The sequence below is a fragment of the Ciconia boyciana genome, chromosome 6 (genome assembly GCF_034638445.1).
Source record: "Ciconia boyciana chromosome 6, ASM3463844v1, whole genome shotgun sequence".
Lineage (NCBI taxonomy): Eukaryota > Metazoa > Chordata > Aves > Ciconiiformes > Ciconiidae > Ciconia > Ciconia boyciana.
The window spans coordinates 5,469,743-5,491,867 of NC_132939.1; the positions used below are offsets into that span (position 1 = coordinate 5,469,743).

Below are 22,125 nucleotides of genomic sequence, written 5' to 3' on the forward strand. Positions count from 1 at the left end.
ATCAGTGCTACAGGGTAAAGCGAGAAGAGTGAATTTAAAGACTGTATACCTGTTACCTTAGGGCAGAATCCAGCTAGTCTTGTGCTGAACTTGTCTGGAGTGCTTTTGTATGGACTGGAAGGCTAAGATCAGAGAACTGTAAAACACATACAGCTAGGAAACTATTTTTATGTTGTCTGAATATTCCATATACAGTACTAAGGTCAAACAGACTTAAGAGTGCATCCACTGTTTGTTTGAATTCAGGTTTTTTTTCCAATGAGTTCAATGGGATTTGAATCAAGGTCTTTCTAAAGTTGTGATAATAGATCAGGCAAGGGAAAATGCTTCTATTGTGCTTCTGGAACATGCTTCTTTATCCTTAAATTAAGATTGATTAAGCATAACTGATTTCTAAAGGAACTGCGAGTCACAGTATCACAGCCAAAGTGGAAACAGGTCAAAAGTTTCACCTCCTCTCTGTCTTGCTTTGTAATGATTGCAGGTTTTAGTAAAGTGTTCTGTCTGATTTGTTTTGATAACTCCACTGAACTTTAAATTAAAATATCTAAAATTATAATTTGTGTTATGTTTGTAAATGCAAATTATTCTATACCTGTTTGTGGGGGAAAAAAAAAAAGAAAATGGGAGTATAATAAGCACGTTGATGTGATGCAAAGAAAAACTCCAATAATATGATATGTCAGTTCTCAAAGTAAATTTCAGTTTTGTTTTACAGTTTTAACTGTTGACTTGAATTTTGAAAGATGATGTTCAGTTGGTTTGTGGAAGAAGTATTCTGCCCAATTTTGTCATGCTTAGTATTAGGTTACTAGACAGAGAGCTGCAGTTGACTTAAAATGGTGCACTAAAAATATTGAAGAGTCTAGCCTTGAGGAAGCAGGGCAGTAAAATGGCAACAAGAATATTTGTTTAGCACAGAATCATCTGGGGATGCAAGAGATGCTTTCAAAAGTGTAATATATCACAGGACAAATTTTATTATATTACTTTTGTCTCTTACTGTTTCTATTGATCTTTTTCATATACATTTTAGAAAATTGTCACACATCTGTTCTCAGAGCCATAAAATAAGCTTGACATCAGTAAGTGTTTCATATATGTCTCTTTACCAATAAAGTAGAATGGACAGATTCTGTCCATTCAGTATGCTTTCTGAATTCATTTAATAAAATAGAGCTTGTTGGTTCATTAGAGAAGATTTTAGGTGAACATGTATTAATCAAGGCAGATAAGTTACACGTTCAAAAGTAAGTGCTGTTATTGGGGTAAGACAACGGAAATTATTAGTATTTATCACTGTGATTCATTGTACTAATTTTAAGGAGATGATGTTTCATTTTTCAAAAAATCTAGCATCTCCAGCCAAACAGCACTTGAGCCCACCCTGAAAGCACCCAGATGAACGGCCTGCTTCTTGAGTACAAATGGCCACAACTTGATTGCACATCAGTCAAGCAAAACACCAAGCACCAAGAGAATTTAACATCACATAACAGCAAAGAGAAAGGGCCCGCTGCTAAGAGTTCAGTGCCTTCTGAGAGATATGCTCAGCCTTCCTAATTCACCTTAATCTTAATTTTGCAAGGGCTGTGTGACAGAGCACTGGGTACTTGAAAAGATTCACTGCTACATCAGCTAAAATAGCCTAGTAACAAACTCTACAATATTAGTTCACCACTTTGATAAATACTATATAGTATGCAAATACACACACACAGAGTCACACAGAGTATGTGTGTATGCATGCCTGTATCCAATATCTTAGACATAATTTCTTCCTGATGTATTCATTATTCTTTGTAATCCTTCTAGGTACTTTTCTGTTTTGCCCTTTTTCCTTCTTTACTCTCCCTGTGCATTGCCTCCCAAATTTGAAAGAATTCCTTCATGCTTCTGAGTGCTTTGAAAAAACCCCATCTCCAAACCTTAATTCCAAGTTCATTGATCTTTGTTCAGACTTAGCTCTAAGTATAGTAGTTTTATACTACGAGGATTTGGAATTTTGACTACACTAGGCAGCCATTATGCTAATTACATTTGTCAAGTACCTCTTATATGCGAAATGTCTAGAAATATAAATTGGGAATAATAACTTTACAATCAGCTATTAGAAGGCTTGATCTATAGGCTCCTCCTGAACTGAACTAACAGTCATACATACCACACATAAAATCTGAAGCATAAATTAGGTTGGAAGCCACTCACAAAGGTGATGAACTGCTCAGCTAAGGATTTGTCTTCCAGTCTCAGGTGTGTTTGCATCCCGATTGCCAGACTGACCTGCACTCCCCTTCCTGCTCCAACATGTGGGATGAAAATTTTCCAGGACAGTTCATTTGCCCAAAGTTCATTCCTGCCAGATTTGTCCTTCTCTGACTCCAGCCAGCTGTAAAAGGACTCCAGTGGCATTTGGCAGACTTTGTGTGAAATAAGTCGCACCCTGTATCCAATGGATGTAGTTCACTGAACCAAGAAGAGTTTTGTACTTTTATAGATGATAGCGTCACACTTGAGTACAGAGAAAAAGAGCAGAACCTCTGCTGCTCCCTTATTTTGTTTGTGTGCTTTCTCCTTACTTTCTCAGCTGTCCTCTAAACCCGCCTCAGCAACTGGTATCATCTGATTATTCTGGTATTTGGCTTACATAGTTGGATTGTTATCAACTGTGACCTTGTGTGTACTTGGCTGAGTAAATCAATCAGCTAATGAAATTGTGGTCTTTCCATCAATTGATTATCAAATTGCTTGTATAGTTCTGCTAGCCCATCTTTTTTCCAAAAAGCTGCACATTTTTGTTTACAGTCTGCAGTCTGTGCCTGACCCCTTCCTTGCCTTTCCTGAATGTCGCTTTTTTCACTTGACATGCAATATAGTCTTTGAGTCTGGCCAAACACCAGTGGACTTCACGGTCATTTTACTGACCACCCTGTTGAAAATAAATCAGTAAAAAAGCATTTCAAAAGTACAAGGGAAGCTAGTATGACTTTCTCTCTTACGATGCCCAGTGTAGCAGTCCCAGACGCCTGCTGATTTGCAAGGCGAACAAAGACCTCAAGAGAGGATGGTGCTTGCTGAGGCAGTGACCCGGAGGAGCTGTGGTTTGCATTTCGGGCAGGGAACACAGCACAGAGCAAAGCGCCTGTGGTGAGCACCTGTAAAGGATGGATTTGCCCACCTTCTTGTTTTTTTCCCTAGCTCCCTGTGCCAGTGCATAATCTTTGAGCAAGCAAAGGTGTCGGGTTGAAGCCCCTTTGAATTCCAGTCTTCTAGAAAACTGCTGTAGGCTTAAATGTATGGCAGCATTGGTGGGATACCTGCTGCTGTATTTGATCATGAAGTACAATTTACGCTCTTTGCCGTAGGTATTTTAGACCCGTTGAAGCTGATGCATGTATTTGAGGCCAGCTACCAGCTAGTTTGGGATGCAGGTTACTATATCGGTACTACACAATAGAAGCTGCTGCCTTGTATGCCGTCTGAAGGACATGGCCTCACCTTGAGCTGCATTGCAATTGCCACTGCAGGCTAGGCTAATGGCCACTCTGCACTGCAGTTGTCTTGACAAGCTGTGGAGTACCTTGCTTATGGAAACAAGCTAGCGGTTGGCTTTATCTGTGATAAACCTAACGTAATAGAGGAGTAGGTGTGGTTTTGGCCCATATAAACACGTAGAGTATACCATGTTGAACAAAACTGTGTTTGCTTTTGTTAATTAAGAGCTTTTCTTCCCTCTGATATGGGGGGCAGGAGTTTGCATTTTTGGCATTGCTATATTCTTTCCTTTTACGCAAGCTATGGTACATTTTATCCTTTTCTGCAGTGGTGGTTTTTTTGGTAGTAATGGAACTATTTTTTTCAACGCTGTTTTTTTTTTTTTTTCTTGATTAAAGAAGAAACAGGGAAAATCACAAGGGAGAGAAAAGTAGTGGAAGAAGCCAGAAGTACCCACTGCTAAGGCACTGACTTTTGAACCTCTTCCATCTCTTTGTGCTGTCAAGCTGAAGAGGTCAGCTGCTTAGTAAACAAATTGTACAGATGTTCTTAAAACATTGGTGTTTGTTACTTATTGGTGGTGTTGAGAAGAAGATGAAACAGGGATTATCCACTTGATAAAATTCTAATCAGTTGCTTCTGAGTTCAAATTCTCAGAATTTGAGAATTTGCTCATTCTCAAATGGGAGAAGATGAACCCTAAATAAAGGACGTGCTTCTATTTTAATGGAGTTTCCTTTTTTGAAAAGTAATGGACAGATAGAATAAAGGAAAAAGAAGGGAGTACAGTATATCATACCTATGGTTCCATTACAGTTAGTCATTTTATATGCCCATGGTAACATTGTCGTGGGTGATCTGTTTAGCTGTAAAAGTGGGGATTGTGCTATACCGGGGCAACGTCAAGAAATTGGCCTATTAAAAGGTGCATTTAATAAATGTATCTCAGTATATGAAATTTTATAAAATACAAATGCAACAGTAATATTAATATTGTGGTGTTTTATTATAGCTTGATAGGAAATTTAATTTTTGTGTATGTCAAGAAATAGTATTTAATATATATTTGATTTATTTGGGAAGATTACTTTTATCTCTTCATAGTCAAGTAATGTTCCTTTCCATTTGTAGGATAATTACTTGTTTTTCTTTTATTTGTATTTTTCTTTTAATAAAAATATTTTTATATATTTAGAAATATAAATATTTTTATTTTATTTTATAATAATTATAATCTTTGCTCAACATGAAGGTTCCATGCTGCAGTACCTGCTTTCCTATAGTAGCACAGTGAAGTATGGTACTGTGCTACCATACGAAAAATCAGAATAATCAAGGCAATTCCTTCAGGTCTGTAGGAGAGGAGGCTGGAACCCAAACTGTCCAACTTTCCCTGAGTCTTGTAAGCAGAGGGGCTAAAAAGAGACTACAATTTTCAGTAACAGACAGTGCAAAATATTTGAAGCTACTGTTGGCATGCCTCCCTCACACTGGCTTTCTTGTGTATTACAGCCTAGATCTAGGGAAGAACAAAAGGAATTTACAAAAATGTCAGACAGATTCCACACCTTGCCCTCAAAGAGGCTCTAGCTCTGCTAACTTCTTCTTTTCCTTCCTGGGGGTGTCCATAATAGCCTCACTGGGAGAGGAGAGAACTCTCTTTTACTGGAGAGGGGGAACAGAAGCTGTACCCCATAAATACGTAGGCAGTGGGTATGCAGCTTGTGCATGTCCAGGAACATGGTACCAAGGTTGTGGGTACTTTCGTGCTGCTCTTTGTGGAGCTCCACAGTGAGACTCCTCTGTCCCTCCAACATTATCACAAGAATGACACATCCAGCAGATTTATAATTTTGGCTGTTTCCGTTCTCTACAGATCCATCATCAAGGAGGACATGCATCAAAAATAAAACTCCTTCTCTGCCGAGAAATTATGCCTATTTAGGAAAGGTCTTTATACGTTAAAGGCTTTTATTTCAGAGGAAGAAATCTGTTAGCATTACAGAGATCTGTTCACTTTGGCAGAAGCCTCCTGAAATCAATAGATTCCATTTCTTTTACATGCAGAATACTGAATAAGACTCTTAACGATGGAGGTTTACCCTCATAGACTTTACCCTAATGGCATCTTCACTTAATTTTCCTGATAAAACCATTATTGCAAATTCAGTAACCATTCTCCTTTTTAACAAGGTTGCCAGCCTGCAAATAATTTCAGAGACAGGATCTATTTATGGGACTACATTAGCAAAATACGATCCAGCCACGGTTTACCTTTCTTGTGTTAACTTCCTTTGAGTAGGAGGGAGTCTGCAATCAAGGTTTATAACTGCTAGTTCTGTGGTACTGGTGGGTCGCCATCCCCCTCAAACAGAGTTTTGATTTTGAAGGGTCTAAACCACAGTGGAAGTCTAGATCCCACAGCCCATAAGACGTATAACAACGCATAAGCCCCAAGGCAGGTAGTTTCATGAGAGCATGGGCACTCCAACTGATTTACTGTTCAGTCACTGAGCTGTTCCCTGTTGGGTCCTCTTGTTCATAAGGCATAGATACAGAAGTGATGTAAAGGTTTTCCTTAATTAGTCTCTTCTGCTAAGGGTGTAAAGGAAAAATCTCATTGTTGGAAATGAATGAATTTTGATAAAATGTTCTAAAAGGCTTCAGCCAGAGGCAGAACTATTAGAGAAAATAGTTCAAATAAGTGAAGTTGGGTAAAATTGCTAGCAATTGAAACTGAGTTCCTATTATTAGAGGTATTGAGCATTCTTAAAATTCAGAGTAGTGCTATCAGTACTGCATATAATACTGTGAGCTCTTTTTCTAGCAGTTAAGGAAAGTAGCCTTTAGACAAACATTTTGGTTTTGTAACTATTTTCTGAGATTTGTGGCTTTGATGGTCCCACTTCCTGCAAGCCTACAATGCAGGAATTAGAGGGTTTGTAGAAGAACCAGCTGGGGAACAGCAGGATAATTCTGGCACTCTTCCTTGGGGTTTTCTTTTCATGTATAAAAATATAAGAATGAACCACCTCCCCCAAATCCACCAAAGCCTGAGCAACAAAGACAAGCACAGTTAGTCTGGAAAAGGCAGAGTATAGGAGGACTTTAAAAAGCCTTAGTATAGGAGGACTTTTCAGCTTCTGCAAAAATTGAAAAGGAGAGTTGAATTCTTTCCTTCTGCAGCCACTGCCCAGCTTCTTCCGCAACTTTGTCCTCCCTCCGACATCCATATAACAAGTTAGTGCCTGGGTGACTCCTCATGCACTGGGCAGTACAGAGTCCCTTCTTAAAGGAACCTGTAGTACAGCAATTCCTCAGGGTGCCCCTGTACAGATATTGGGCTTTTTAAGTTGCTAAAATGTGACACCTAAAGGATAGGGAAATTTCAAAATGCTCGACAAGTAAGCGCTAGCACGTTTGGATACGTGTACAGGAGGTGTGTTTTGATATAGATATGTGGGAAGGAATAGAAAGATAGAGAGTTTTGACCCATGGCAGGCATCCCAGTCTTTCTCTCCCAGATGTGGACAGCATGCTTGGCTGTGCCTGTAGATGTCAAGACCTGGCTGCTGCACTGACATAACACAGTTTTTGCACTAATGGGAAAATCTTTTACCTGCCCAGCCCTGGCTCATAAGCCTTTCTCTGTTAGTAGTCTTAAGAGAGAACAGAAGAAAACACCACCTTACTGAGCAGACCTAGGAATAGGATTTGTTGTAAGAAGCACACATTTCACATTAGTAAGTTGGTAGTATCGGTTATGGTGGCAAAGAGAGTGTGTGAGAGCTCTAACTGAAGCCCTCTTACCTACATAACCCTATCAGCTCTAACAACTTTCAATGGACACGCATGATTGTTATAGACAATAAACGTTTTCTTTTTTTATGCCCTTTATGAGTTCTTTTATTTTAAGACCCCCATGTGGTTCTTTCCCAGTGCAAAGTGGCATATATTGAGGATGAACTATTTGCTCTTTTGCCGATATTTCATTTTTTTGCCCTTTATATCTGCTGTGCCACAAATTCTAGTTCTTTTGGTGTCATGCAGAAATGTATTACTGCTTCACGAAAGTCGCTGCTTACTCTCAATTTCAAACCAGAAAAAAACGTAGATGAAGAATTTAACTTGCACCTTCTCTGAGAACGTTGAGACTAGAAATCAGCAAACATTCTTTCAAGAGCTACGGAGGGAATCTTTGGAGTCTCATCATGTTTTTCATACATTTTCCGGCTGTATTTCATACTAGTGCTTTCAGCTTTCTGCACGGTTATACTTTTTCTACAAATATTTATATGCAAAAAATCACAAAATTCTACTCTTAAACCATCTTTCTCTTTTCCCCATGCAGTAGAAATTGGTTTCAAAATAGATATATTTCAGAAGATTCCCATATGGAGTGTGTGCATGGATGAGCAGGAAGTGTTACTGGGCAAGAACCATGCTTTCTCCACACCACTGCCTTGCGCCAGTTGCGGGAGCGCTTACGATGTTCTACTACCATCTTCTCTCAACAACTTTAGAATTCTTCTCCCTGTGTTATCCTCCATAAAACAGTATGGCATGCTATGAATTATATATTTAGAGTAAGGCAGATCCATTTATCAATTCAGTCAAGAGATATGATGATGTGCGCTTTTGCCTCTAAGTGGTTAACAATTGCAAAAGATTCTTTTTAATGCTTAGTACTTTATTCACTTTATTTTTCTTTTTAGTGCATTGGAAAATACATCTTAAACATTTATTCTGTTATCTAGCACTTTAAGCCTTTTCATAGCATTTGTAACATCTCTTTGCCAACACTCCATCTGTGATTTTAGCTTGCAGGAAACACTTTGCAATTCTGTTATTAGCTTAGATGCAGAGAGCTGCTATTTAAATATTAATTGTAACTTCCCTCATAAGTGCAGTGAAACCCACCGAGTAACTTGTGAAGTTCCATAAATATCTAGGAGAGGGTGAGGAGTGTGTTGTGGGTAGGGCCTGCTCGTAGTCTTAGCAAAGGTCTTACTCAAGTTAACAGTGCAAAATAGATCATGTCCTGATGCTTCCCGTTTCCTTTCCTTCTCTTACCTCGGTTCCCCTCCTTATTAACACACAACAAACGGAAAGGAAAAGAATAACGTTAAACTGCAGGCATACTTCTTGCACAGTTAGCAGACTTCCTGCTAAACCTGCTATAAGCGAGAGGACCACCGCACGGTGCTCGCAAGAAGAGATGTGAGATCCGTCATTTGCTTGAAATCCTGGTTACTGGACAAATGCACTTCTAAAGTACTTCTGTATTGCTCTGTCAAGAATCACACCTCAGTAAGAGGCGTTATCTTGTGGTTGATCGCTACTCCTCTGTTTCCAGTCATAAGCCTCAACCTGTTTCATTTCTTGATTTCACAAAATGTACTTTACACTTTAAAATAAAAAATAGGGAAATATTATGTGGTTATGGACATTTCAGTAAAGTGTATTTGATAGAAGTGAGAAACAAAGTAGTTAACACCAATCTGACCAGCCTGTTTTCTGCGGATCACCAGAGCATTGTAATTGTAAGAGTTATATTTGATATAATTGAAAGAAGATCAGTCCTGTTAAAATTGTACGTTGTATTTTTCCCTCTCTTCTTCTTCCAGATGGTTATTAATCTTTTATTGGTGAGGTGGTTTGCCTACGGTGTAATCTGAGATTTTTCCTCATGTCATTTAAGTGTGTTACTTCTCTTTGTGTTTGCAGGTGGTCTGAATTTTAATATGGTGAATTTTGTTAATTGCTTAGAATGTAGGTGTTTTTCTTAGTGTCTTGCAAATGTGTAATAAATTTTTTAAAAAATTAAGTAGTACCCACACATTCCTTTTATTTTGCAGCATTCTGTGAAGAGGGGTGCAGATATGGTGGAACTTGTGTAGCCCCTAACAAATGTGTCTGCCCTTCTGGATTCACAGGAAGTCATTGTGAGAAAGGTAAAGCTTTACTGAAAAATACCTTTTTCTTGGGTAATGAGAAATATGATATGCTGAATTAAGAAATAATTACTTCCCATTCATTCGTTCTGCTTGATTTTTTCTCTTCATTGAGGATATGACTGTTCCATAGCTGCCTTTTCCTAACTGAAAGCTAGTCTTAAATTAAACATGGAAAGTTTGTTAGACAATCAGGGATGTATCTGCTTTTGCTTCCAGTGGACACTTTTAGTTAATTAGAGGGGAGGGCAAATGAAAAATATTTACTCCACCTATCTTCTGTGGTGCAAACTCAAGGTCACCTTCTGCTTTTTCTGAATCTGTTGTGCAAATTAGGCCGGAATATGGATGCTTGCTTTTCGCTTAAACTTATTGAATTCTTAAGATTTTATTTGTTTCTAAGTCACTGAGGCCACCAATTTTCATAGAATCACAGCCTATTAAAATATGTCTCACTAGTGATGATTTGATTCTGCCTTTTCCTAGACTTCCATTTCCAAATTTGCTTCTGATAGCCTCATAGGCCTACCTTTCTGTTCATTTCACAAAGATCTGGTTCCTTGTCTACCTTAAATGAGAAGGAAGGGATCTTACAGAATTCCATGGAGGAGTCTTATTAGACTCTTTGCAGCAGGTTTGGGATTTTATTTTGATCTCTATGTATTGAGGTTGCCTTTCACTTAACCCAGCGATAGAGGTTTTTTTGCATCGCATGTTTGTTAATAAACCTTTTGCACTCGCCTTTACTGGTGGAAATAAAGTGGATTGTTAACACAGCTTGCATGATGCTAGTATGGATGAGAACATAATTGATGAGGTTTTTTTTAAGGAAGAAAAAAATAAAAGAAAACCGAGAAATAACTGTTAAGTTAAATCACTGGAACTAGTTGTTGCCCAGAGATTGTTCAATAATTCGTGTGTGGCAGTGTCTGTTTAATACATGGCTGTTCTACTACAATACAAAGTAATTTAAACCCAGTTGTCAACAAATCTGCTTTGAGTTGCTTCTGAAAACTGCTAAAGCTTTTTATAGATGTACTCAAATCACTGCGTACTAAAATCCCATAGTTTCTAGTTGTCAGCATTGTTTCTAATTATTTGGGAACGAACTAGAACGTTCATATTTTCCTATCATCTTGAATTAATTTGAGTACTGCATTTTTTTTTTTTTTTTTGCCTGTAGTCTTTGGGTTATTTGTTTCAAACAGAAATAAGCTCCCAAGCCTCCTGACATTCAGCAGTAAGTACCGGCCATACACATGGGGGAGTAAGACAAGAAGTGCTGGCCCTAGAGCCCCACCTGCAATAACTCCCCAGTCTCTAATCCTGCTAGTTCTCCTCTTCCATGTATAGTTGCTCATTCCTTTCTAAAACATCTAGAATTTGGAGGGAACAGTACATTCAGAGGGATGCAGGATACCAGAAATGGGTTCTACGTATGTGAAAATATGGCACTGCAAAACCAGTGCATTGCCCAAAGGTGCCCTGCCTACCCAGGGAGCTAGCGGCTTTAGGCCAGCTTTCAGCTCGACTGCCTATGTTTCTTCCACCCATGAATCTTAGAACTATCTTTTTTTCTTATAGCTGTAAAGGGACTTTCATAACTAGAACACAGAGGCTTTAAACTGTTGAAGTGATGGTTTAAAATTGATAAATGGATGACATAACCATTGTTGACTCCTATGGTTTTCATGTCTTTTGTATTGTTTTGATCTAAAATATGAGTTAGCACACCAAGTAAAGGAAACATGGCAGGCATGGTACTCATTATATCAAGAAATTTAGAGGTAGATGTCAGAAGGAGCTAGCTTCTGTGTACAAAAATCTATACGACTTGAAGCAGGAGGAAGTTTATTTTTTTCTTTGAAGTTGTATAGGATTTACCAGTATGCTACAAGTCAAGCTAATGATGGTAACTTGGAGAAATCCGATGTGCAAACTTATTTGAGAATGAATAGGGCTTTGCATATGAAAAGTTGTCACATTTTAGTTGTGTTAGAGGGTTTGAAAACTTCAGCAGATATACCTTATGTCATATGCGTATTTCAGTGGCTAAGTGCATATCAGATCTATGTGAGGACACCTTCAGCCATCTGAAGGTGCATGTCCTGGAAAAACTAAATCTTCAGAGTAGAAGGGTGATGAACCACCTTGGAAGCAGGCTTTCGTTTGCTTACCTGCTTACTCCTCAAGGATGTAGTGCTGTCAGGAATAGGAGGCAGTTCAGTAAAGACTTCCCTCATAGTCTCACTGCAGTTTGCTGCAATGCTTTTAGAGGACACCTAAAGTATTAAAAAATCGTGTTTGTTTGGGATGTGTTTTCCTGTTGTCTGTAATGTGAGAAGTAAGCAATTAGTTCTGTTTAACATACGGTAGCACTCCCTCAGTCATTATGATGTAGACTGAAATGGTCTGTGGTGAAATGGTGGGACATCACTTTAAATCAAAGCTTAAATGTTCCTGGTAAAATCTTGCCTGATGGAAGCTCACGGTGAGCTGATGCATCTCAGAAGTAAAATGATGTGTTTTGGTAATGTATTCTATTCGCCATGGTGCTTTTAAAAATGTCCTTCAAACCGACAACACAGCAATTCCTTATACATTATTTGTGAGCTGAAAGGACTTGTCACTGGCTAAAAACAGTATGACCCAAATTGGCTTCAACATCATGTAAAGGGTAAAATGAACCAGTAATCAGAAATGTTGTTGAAAAGCAGGTGCGTTTACTTCTGAATATGAATCATATGTTACTCATCGTTTCTGACTGCCTGGTTGAAATGATGATATTAGGTTAATTAAAAATTCAGAGATATTTAAGAAGGGTAGGATTTATGTTGGTAATTTACTCAGGTGAAATTAAAAATACACATTTAAGGCTTATGTACAAATACATAATTCAACATGCTGCTAAGAAGAATTACCTCTTGCCAGTTGCTTTGCCTGAAATGGGGAATCATCATAACAGTTGTGGGGCTGCCTCTTCTTTTTGAAAGTGAAGGGCAAACTGATATCCAAAGATACTATTAAGTAATTCCTCCTTCCTTCCATTCTTTATAATGCTGTTTCTTTATGTGCTTGATGCTTCTTACAGAATTTTTGTCATTTTCTATTCAGGATCTGATTCTATCTTCTAATCAATTGTTTGTTTGTTTGTTTTGTGTTTCGCTGGCCAGGGCTGAAATCAATGATCTCTGTGATCATTACCATTTGTGATCATATTTAACGCAATTGTGTTGCCTGTGCTAGAAAGTTTTTATGTTAGAATTTTTGCTGACATTGCTGTATGGTTCCAGCATGTACGTGCCTGACGGCTGAGCTGGAGATATGCATCCTTAACTGTATGTAACACTGTTGGCTTAAGCCCAGGTGCATTTTTGGCAGGGATCCCTGTTAAGGCCTTCTGAGAGACAATTTGGTGTGCAGAGAGGAATGCAAACACCGTACTCCATGAGAGTTGTTGGCAGCATGGACTCAAATGCCCTAATTTTTGTTCCAATTTTTGTTGCCCTAAAATTTGTTCCATCCAGTGATGTTTTCTCCATCTCATATTTTTGCAACATTGGAAAAAAAAAAAATCCCATCATTCCTTGAGCTGCTTTTCTCTCTCTGTGGATGAGCCACAGGTCAGCGGAGTTTTAATGCTGGTTTTGTAGACAGGGTTTGCCGTTCTTCTGTATTTGTGGAATGTTAGTCACTACTGCCACTGATGAAGTGGTGAGGATGAGAGAGGCGGGACAATCTACGATATCAAAGGCCGGAGTAAACCGATGATTGAGTGCCTAGGAATTGCAGGCATTCCTTGAACACCTCCCTGCATGGGGCAGAGTCCTGTGCGTGGGCCTAAGAAATACATCCCAACTTCTACATAGCTCTGGGATGGTGACCAGCAGCGGCAGGAATTTCAGCTAAGGGAGTTAGTTACAGTATCTGTCTGTACAAATTATCACTTTGGGCGATAAGCAGGAAACAGCAGAAGGGTTTGAAGCACTGGGTTCCCAGGTAGGGGTAGGTCAAGGAAAGTGCAGTATTTTTCCAAAAGCTGCAGGAGGGCTTTTGGCAGTGATGGGGCATCGCCTCCAAAAGGGGTTCAAAACAATTGCACCACATCTTTGCTCCCCTGGCTCATGAAAGCCGCTGTCTGAGCTGGTGCACAATGAATGGGGTATATGATCCTGGTAGGTTAGAAGGACGTTGCATGGGCTGGAGCTCAGAGAGGTAAATATTTTTGTGGTAGCTACATGTATATTTATAGTCTCTGTAAAGCCTCGGAGAACAGTTTTTTCACAGAACAATAGAATGCTGTCAAAGAATTACCTGCTGATTGTAAACAGTCAGAAGCAAGGGTAAGACATGGCAGTGAAGCATCAGGATGTGATAATTACTGGGGTTGTTATTTTGTGTTGTTTTGGGCTGTGTGTACAAAAGATTGTCTGATATTGGGGTGAGAGGTCATTTTTCAGTATGTGCCATGGCTGGGAAATGTTCTTTAAATCCCAATAATTAAATTGTGAGTGGAAAAAAAAAAATCAACACTTGCAGTATTGCATTAGTTACATATGTATTCTTCAGTGCAGTCATAGGTTTCACAGGCGTGCAATGAAATATTGCTACGCTTATACTTGAAGTTGGATATGTCATGTATACGTCACGAAAATGAGGAGGCCTTTAGCCGATTTGTTTCATAGTAGTTGGCAGTATCTGGAGTTGTTGTCTAGGAAGTTGCATACTTCTTTGTGTACTCGTCTCTTAAATTTTTTCTTCTGGAATATATTGTCTTCTGCAGTCCTTTGGGTAAAACTTCCTACAGTCTGTATTCCTTTGGACCCTGGAGACAGAAAAAAATGTGAGAATTGTATTTCCATGTGCTATTTCTTTGATTCCTGAGCTGGATCAATCTTTAGGTGTGTAGCTATCAAAGACATTTCAGTTGAGGAACCTGGCTTAAAAAAATAAGCAAACAAAAACTAAAGCAAAGCAGAGAAAGAGATTTTTCAGTGAGTACGATAAGCTAAATGTCAAAACTCCCTACCTTTCCCTATCTAAGATCTTTTGTAAAATATGAAGCAAGGTTTATTTTGGGAAAGAAACCAGCTGTGCAGCTGTGGGCACAAGGCTTTGCATGAGATTCTTTCTAAAGCCTCTCATTTCAAGGTGAGGCAAAGCCTGTATAGTGCGAGATAGGAGGTGTGAAGTGAATGATGCTTAGCTTATTACAGAAAACAGTGGTTGTGGTTGATATGACACTCCTGAGCATGTGACAGATCCAGAGAAGGCAGATGCTCCAGGTGGCTGAGGTTACCCTGCGCCATTTGCTGCCAAGCTGTTTACAGCACTTGCCCCAGTGGTGCTCCTTGCAAAATGGCAAGGGGTGATATCTTAATGTGGTGGAAGAAACAAAGCTGTCATTTGAAAAGCTATCAGGGAATAGATCAAAGAATATCTACTAGGAAAAATCTGATTAAGACCATCTCTGAGGATCAAGGGGACATCTGTCTGCAAATCAGTGGAAGAAAAAAGTTGTACTATCTCACACTGCCAAGTCAAAGAAAAGTGAAATCTTCCAGAACAAGAACATCATCCCCCCAGCTGACCATAGCATGAGAAGACTGGACTCGTTTTTGTAGTGCTTACACTGTCTCATACACTGTAAAAGTTTAGTTTTAAAAGCCAGGAAAAACACTAAGTAGACACTGGGTTTGGGTGGTTTTTTGGTGGTGGTCCCCCCCCGGGATATTTTTATGTTGCTGTATAGTTTATTTGTTATGTTCAGGTGTCTGGATCTGTATATTTTTGTTTGTTTGTAACAAAAGGAATATCTGCTATATTAATCTTCTAAGTTAGCTGAGATGATATGTTGACATTTCAGCTAACAAATGGTTTTAATATTCTAATGTTTTGTTATTTGTATGACTTGTGGTCATAAAATATCACTTTCATAGTTGTCTGACTTCATGAGGAACATAGATGTTTGGGGTGGTTTTTAAGTCAGAAAATTGGGGGGGGGGGGCTGGTGTGGTTTGGGTTTTTTTTTGTTTTTTTTCTTTTTTTCTTCCCCTTTGGTCCCCAAAGCTTGCACTTAGAAATTTAGTAGTATATTGCTTATCCTGGCTGGGATTATGCTTACTGTTCTAGGTTCCTTGAATTTGAATTTCTCCACTCAAATTCCACTTTATTCACCCTGACCAATGTCTATATGCCAGCTGGACATGTCGGGTATTACTGAAGGATGTGGTTTTATCTATACAAGAGAAAGACAAGATCTAGCTAGTTGACATTTACTTTGTATTTAGATTCATGCAAAACAGTGTAATCAAGAGGTAATTTCTGTTGACCAAACTTTATAGTGCACATAAGATCCAAACCCAGATTCTAAAATCTTTATTCTCTTGCCTCAAACATTAAGAACAATACCTTTAGATAGTGTCTTGGCATGCCATCTTTCTTTGTCTTCCAGTTCCTGCTGTTTTTTATTATTCCTTTGTGCCTTAGTAGTGAAATGAAAACACATGTGGTATTTAAAGAAATGAATGGATGTGACTTCATGAAGTCAGTGGCTTTGCATCTTGCTTTTGTAATGAAGCAATAGATTTGACTCCGTCACTATGTCTTTCTTGCTGAAAAACAGGCAATGGAAAACCTGAAAAGAAAATGACAGTAAGTGCTTTGGAAGGGAAGGGAAAATTTGGAAGGAGATCGATGACTCACCTAGACCTCCAGTGATAAAAGAGCAATTAACAGAAGGAGAAACTCCAAACAAAATTATGCAATCTCCTTCAGATTGAGGTACCCTGCCAAAGTGTTGGATAGTAACCTGTGTTCAGTCTCTTAAAAAGCTGTTAGCAATTGTCTTGAAATTAGAGATGAGTGGTCCTCGTAGCAGTATGGGGTGAACTGACTGAATTTATATTAAAAATTGACTTTCTGATGTGGTGAAGACTAATAAACATAGCTTTCATAGAACCGTTTGAAAGCAACATGGCTCTTTAGTGCATCAGAATTTAGTGATTGATACCATCAAGTTCTACATGAGAAACATCCTCTGCCACAGTTGGGTTGGACTTTCAAAAGGCCTTCACAGAACAGGACTGCATAAGCTCTGTGAAGTTTAAGAAAATTCAGGAGTATGAGAGCACCGTTCAGATGAATGCTTACATGAGCTATACCCGTTGGAGGATCTCTGCAAGACAGGTCCTTCCCCCGAGCATGTTCTGTGAGCCCCCGTGTGTCCCCGTTCCCATGTCAATAGATGCATGTGGCAACCAGTGGAGCCAGCCAGCCATTGTCTAGCTTGGAGTAACTTCCAGAGCAAAGTGAAATGGGGAAGTAAAGTGGTAGTCCTTCTGTTTCCCTGGGGCTGGGCTGGCTGCACGCCCTGCTCCTTAGGGAGCCTCTCGGCAAAGACGACACTCCTGGAGTTGTGCCTGTGGTGGGTTGACCCTGGCTCTGCATGCCAGGTACCCACCAAGGCTGCTCTATCGCTCCCCTCCTCAGCTGGACGGGAGAGAAAATATAACGAAAGGCTCGTGGGTTGAGATAAGGGCAGGGAGAGATCACTCACCAGTTACCCTCATGGGCAAAACAGACTTCACTCAGGGAAATTAGTTTAATTTCTTACAAATCACATCAGAGTCAAGTAATGAGAAAATAAAAACTAAATCTTAAAACACCTTCCTCCCACCCCTCCCTTCTTCCCAAGCTTAACTTCACTCCTGATTTCTCTACCTTCTCCCCCACCAGCAGCACACGGGGACCAGGAGTGGTGGTTGTGGTCAGTTCATCACATGTTGTCTTTGCCACTCCTTTCTCCTCACACTCTTCCCCTGCTCCAGCGTGGGGTCCCTCCCACAGGAGACAGTCCTCCACTAACTTCTCCAACGCGAGTCCTTCCCACAGGCTACCGTTCTTCACGAACTGCTCCAGCGTGGGTCCCCCACGGGGTCACAAGTCCTGCCAGCAAACCTGCTCCAGTGTGGGCTCCTCTCTCCACGTGTCCACAGGTCCTGCCAGGAGCTGGCTCCAGCGCAGGCTTCTCATGGGGTCACAGCCTCCTTTGGGGCACATCCACCTGCTCTGGCATGGGGTCCTCTATGGGCTGCAGGTGGAGATCTGCTCCACCATGGACCTCCATGCAGGGGGCCAGCCTGCCTCACCATGGTCTTCACCACGGGCGGCAGGGGAATCTCTTCTCTGGCACCTGGAGCACCTCCTCCCCCTCCTTCTTCACTGACCTTGGTGTCTGCAGAGTTGTTTCCCTCACATTCTCACTCCTCTCTCAGGCTGCAATTGGCCAGTTTTTCCCTCCACTTCTTAACTATGTTATCCCAGAGGCGCTACCACAGTCACTGATGGGCTCAGCCTTGGCCAGCGGCAGGTCCGCCTTGGAGCTGGCTGGCATTGGCTCTATGGACACAGGGGAAGCTTCTAGCAGCTTCTCACAGAAGCCACCCCTGTACCACCCCCCGCTACCAACACCTTGCCACGCAACCCCAGTACAGCGCCTTACACTACTTGGGCACCGTCACACAGTAGCATACCTTTGTGAAGGAAAACTTGTCTTTCAGTGGTAGAGATGTGTGTCAAAACCATATGGTGCACTTCCTCAGGTTGAATGTAACTGTGCAAATAGAGGGGTGCTCATATGGTTTGTTTCCATCCTGTGCCTGGAAGATGCAGAGCTCAGTACAGGGGGTGAAGGCAGTATTCACAGGCGGAAAGGAGGTGCCTGTCTTTCCTAGGTGGGAGAAGAGCACGCTGTAAGGAATAGAGGCTATTCTAGCTAAACAGGTAAAAAACGTTAGGGCCTCTCTTTGCCCTCTACTTAGCACCTGGAAATCACGGTGGGGGGAAAGGGAGGTTTGTTTGTTCCTGTTTTCTTTGTTTCGACTGCTGCTAAACACAGAGTGTGAAATGTTTATTCATCCATAAGTTCTAATTATGTACTACGGGAGAAACAGCATGTTTAGAAAGAGACAGGTAAACTAAGCAGTAGCAAGCTCCTAAGCTCTAAAGAGAAAAGCCCCGTATTCCCTCTGAACTTCCTACAGCCCTCAGCCTAAATTTTGTGCAAAAGCCTTGCTCAAACTGAGGCATTGGAATTCGTTCCTTGCTGGAGGCCGTGTTGCTTTGGCCCTTTCTTGAAGTGCTCAGTCCCTGACGTAGCGCTCATCCAGTCTGTCACCGGGAACGTTTCCCACGCCCTCGGTGCAGTCCTATCTGCTTCAGTTTCCTCCTGGATTCTGAGGACCCAGGCAATGGGATTTAAATTTGTTTCAAGTGGCAGAATCACCACTGAATTTATTAGAGAAAATAAAGAACTACAAAGCACTCAAAAATGTGAGTAAATATTTATATTTGAGTAAATAGATATATTCATATGTTAATGAAATGTCCATTTTGGAACTAAGAAGTTTCCATATATGAAGCATTTCTTGTGATGTGAGCTGTACAGAAAAGACAGTCGCTTTAAAATACCTACTTCATGATGAATTAACTACAAACCGCATCTCATTTTACCATGGTTAATGAAAAAAAAACCCCAACAAGTCTGCTATGAGTGTAGTGCAGTAATGCTAATTTTATATACTAGTTTGTCAGGACATTTTGACCACTTTTTTGATACTTTCGGGCAAATGCCTACATCAGTGAAAACCAGAATAATCCTAAAGAGAAATACCAGAATAGGTAGTGGACTAACTAGATATTAAATAGAAAGTACCTCAGTCTGTCCAACTACAGGCAGTGTTTAGGGGACATTACTGAGTTTAATAAGCTCTTTGCCACCTTGCTTTTTTCTTATTAATAGCCTGCTTTGGACTGGAGAATCAACCATGAATATTTAAATTTGCTGATAACCTAGAAATATAACTCGAGATGTGCAGAGCAGGCACAAAGGGGTACTTATATTTTTTTTAAGACAGGAATCCTCTTGGCTTCAGTGGGAATTTAACCCGAGTGGAAGCCTTAGGATCTGGTGCAATTGAATTAGGTGAGATGAAAAATGAATGGCTCTAGTGAAATAAAAGAGCATTTAGAGTGGGGTTTTTATGTGGAACAAGCTGTGTTAGTTGAGGTTGCCAATGCTAAATATGCCATCTTTAACTCATTGATCTATGGTACAAATCTTAACTAGCTAATCTAGGAGTAAGATCCTATTCAAACTGGGTAGAGAATTCAGTCTCTTTAGAAAATTTGTATAACTCTGAATTTTACTATGAAGAGCCACGTTTCTGCTGAAGTTCAATACAGTGAATGTAACATATTTCATGAGTGACCTCATTAAAGTTAATCAAGGTGTAGTGAGAGAATATGTGCCTCAGTCATCAGAACCAGCATCAGAAAACAATTTCTTTTGAGAAATAATGTGACAAGTGAAAGAGCATGTTGTTGTGTTCCATTTGATATTTTAGAGGCATTGTGTATTTAATTCTGACAAAAAGTCAGTTTTCCTGCATTTTTTCTTTTTTAATTTAAGATAATTTTTTTTGCCTGAAAAAAATACATTATGAGAAGAACACTTTAAGCTGATGGAAGTGATGCAACAGGAAAAAAAAAGTAGGTGTAACCAGCAAGATCTTTTCCCATGTTGATAGGAATTCATCACCACAAAAGCAATAGTCACCTCCACTTGCTTTCATTGGGCTGACATTCAGAGGAAGAGATCATGTCCCCATTCATATAATCCTTGGAAGGCGAATAAAATGGCATAAATCACTTACTTTCTTACGTGACTTATGTGGCTTGCAGCTTATGTACAATGAGGATAACTAATCCACTTATTTTGCTTTAGGAGTCAGGGTGTCAATGTGAGTTAAACCCTTGTTGAAGGGAGTATCATCCTTTCTTCATTAACTGAGGTAGCCTCTGTAACACTACAGTTGTGTTGAATTTCAGTCCTTTTGAGTATCTGTTTTTGTAAGAGTAACACCCATGGTTTTCAACAGTCTGCCCCGGGAAGACTGCAGAATTGGGTGGTTGTTATAAAACACTACAGTGAAGAAAAGCCTACAACAGAAGGAGGTGGCTCTTTGCAAAATCTGCTGAATTAAACTCAGTGTGTGGACTCGAGAAAACAAGTTTGTCTTCTTTAGGATTGTACTCGTGTACGTACAGTGAAGAAAAGAAATAGGAAGTTTTGCTGATACAGAACCTTACAAACTTTCTTATTCCCTTCCAAGGCTTTTTCTGTATCAGGTGAAACATTTTTATTGTCCGTAGTCTGTTTGATGGTGATGTGTCTGTTCTGCTGCAGACAGTACACGATGTACCCGAAGGCTCCTCTTCACAGTGGACTTTTTTATGGTTAATCCAGCATATCATGCCTGGTGAAATACTAAAAAATCAGTAGAGGAATACCTGTTGGGTGTGAAAAAGGCCTATGAATCCATCTCCTAGAAAGTGTGGCCTTAAAGCCTATTCCAGATTCAGAGCTCACTAACTCACTGTGCAGATTCCTATTCCTTTTATTAGGCTTTTTGTTCATGCCTGTAGTCACAGAGAAAAAATATGCAAGATGTTAAAATAATACTGTGCTTAATGTAAGGTACATATGAAGCATAAAAGTAACTTGGATTATTCTGGTTGAATGTTTTCTTTGCTAGTTCCTTTATGATTGAAGTAGCTTTAAAATAGCAGTTATACTCAACCTCAAGGAACTACATGTCAAAGTTATTTTAAAACTTTTTATAATATTATGATAAAAATCTGTTCAGTCCTTCACATTTGCAGAAATAGAGTTCTTCCTAGATACATCAATCATCTTCCTGCTTTTAAAAAGAGAACCTCTGATTTAGCAACTGAGGCAGTTCAATAGCTGGAGTTTTCTACTACTTAAGCTGTGTAACATCTGAATTAGTTCTTTCAACATGTGATATCTACTAAGTAGATCAGTCATTTCAGAGACAAACATAAATGGTGGAGTTTTTATGTGAAAGAGTGAAATCCCCTTTCTTATTTGATTTTTTTTTTTTTTTTCTGAAGAGACATTCTCTGTATGCTGGCAATCTAATCTTTGGAATGGTGCTCATTTATCTTTTGAATGAGACATGAAATGAAAGCCCTAAACACTTCTGGTCATTAACGATCCAGTTGAACCTGTATCCTATTTCAGCCCAGGTAATTACATTCTGCCTTCTTTAGCAATGTCAGTCAGAGAAATTACTCATTTGAAATAGCTGTCTGGCTAGCATGGAGTGGCACCCATGCCTTAACTTTGCAGATGGCCACATTTCTGTGATAGGTTACAGATCCTTACAGCTTTTGATGGCAATTACATGGTTTTAAATGTGAATGACTCTTAGCGGAGTACCAGCATGTAGGTGTGTGAGGGTGAGCTCAGCTTATCCGCTGTCCTTCTCATCGCACTGTCTTGGAAGTAGTGATATCTCCAATCTGGATGGCAGAGTTCACCGGGGCCACTTATAGGTTCTTGCACACCTACCACATGTTCTTCTTGTAAGCTGGTAGGCAACTGGGCTCTTTGAGCCGAGAAAAGCAGAGGAGCACCCGAACTCTGCTTAGGATCCCATGCACCACCCTCACGTGTGCTGCAGCCACCCAGTTTCTTTATAATAGCCTACTGGTTTATTGCCCACTTGGGCTGTAGGTACTCCTCAGTTTGAGAGATTAAATAGATTGTTCTCATTTCCAAGATAGTATTTTGACAAGTAGCCAGGATGGG

The 22,125-nt window shown here is 39.9% G+C and overlaps 1 protein-coding gene across 1 annotated transcript in view; it reads left to right on the forward strand.

The window, feature by feature from the left end:
* NELL1 (neural EGFL like 1) overlaps window positions 1-22,125 on the forward strand; it is a 297,430-nt gene that overhangs the window by 219,513 nt on the left and 55,792 nt on the right. The window contains exon 15 of the mRNA XM_072864686.1: window positions 9,354-9,449. Coding sequence (XP_072720787.1) covers window positions 9,354-9,449 — 96 coding nt within the window. The remainder of the gene's footprint in view (window positions 1-9,353; window positions 9,450-22,125) is intronic.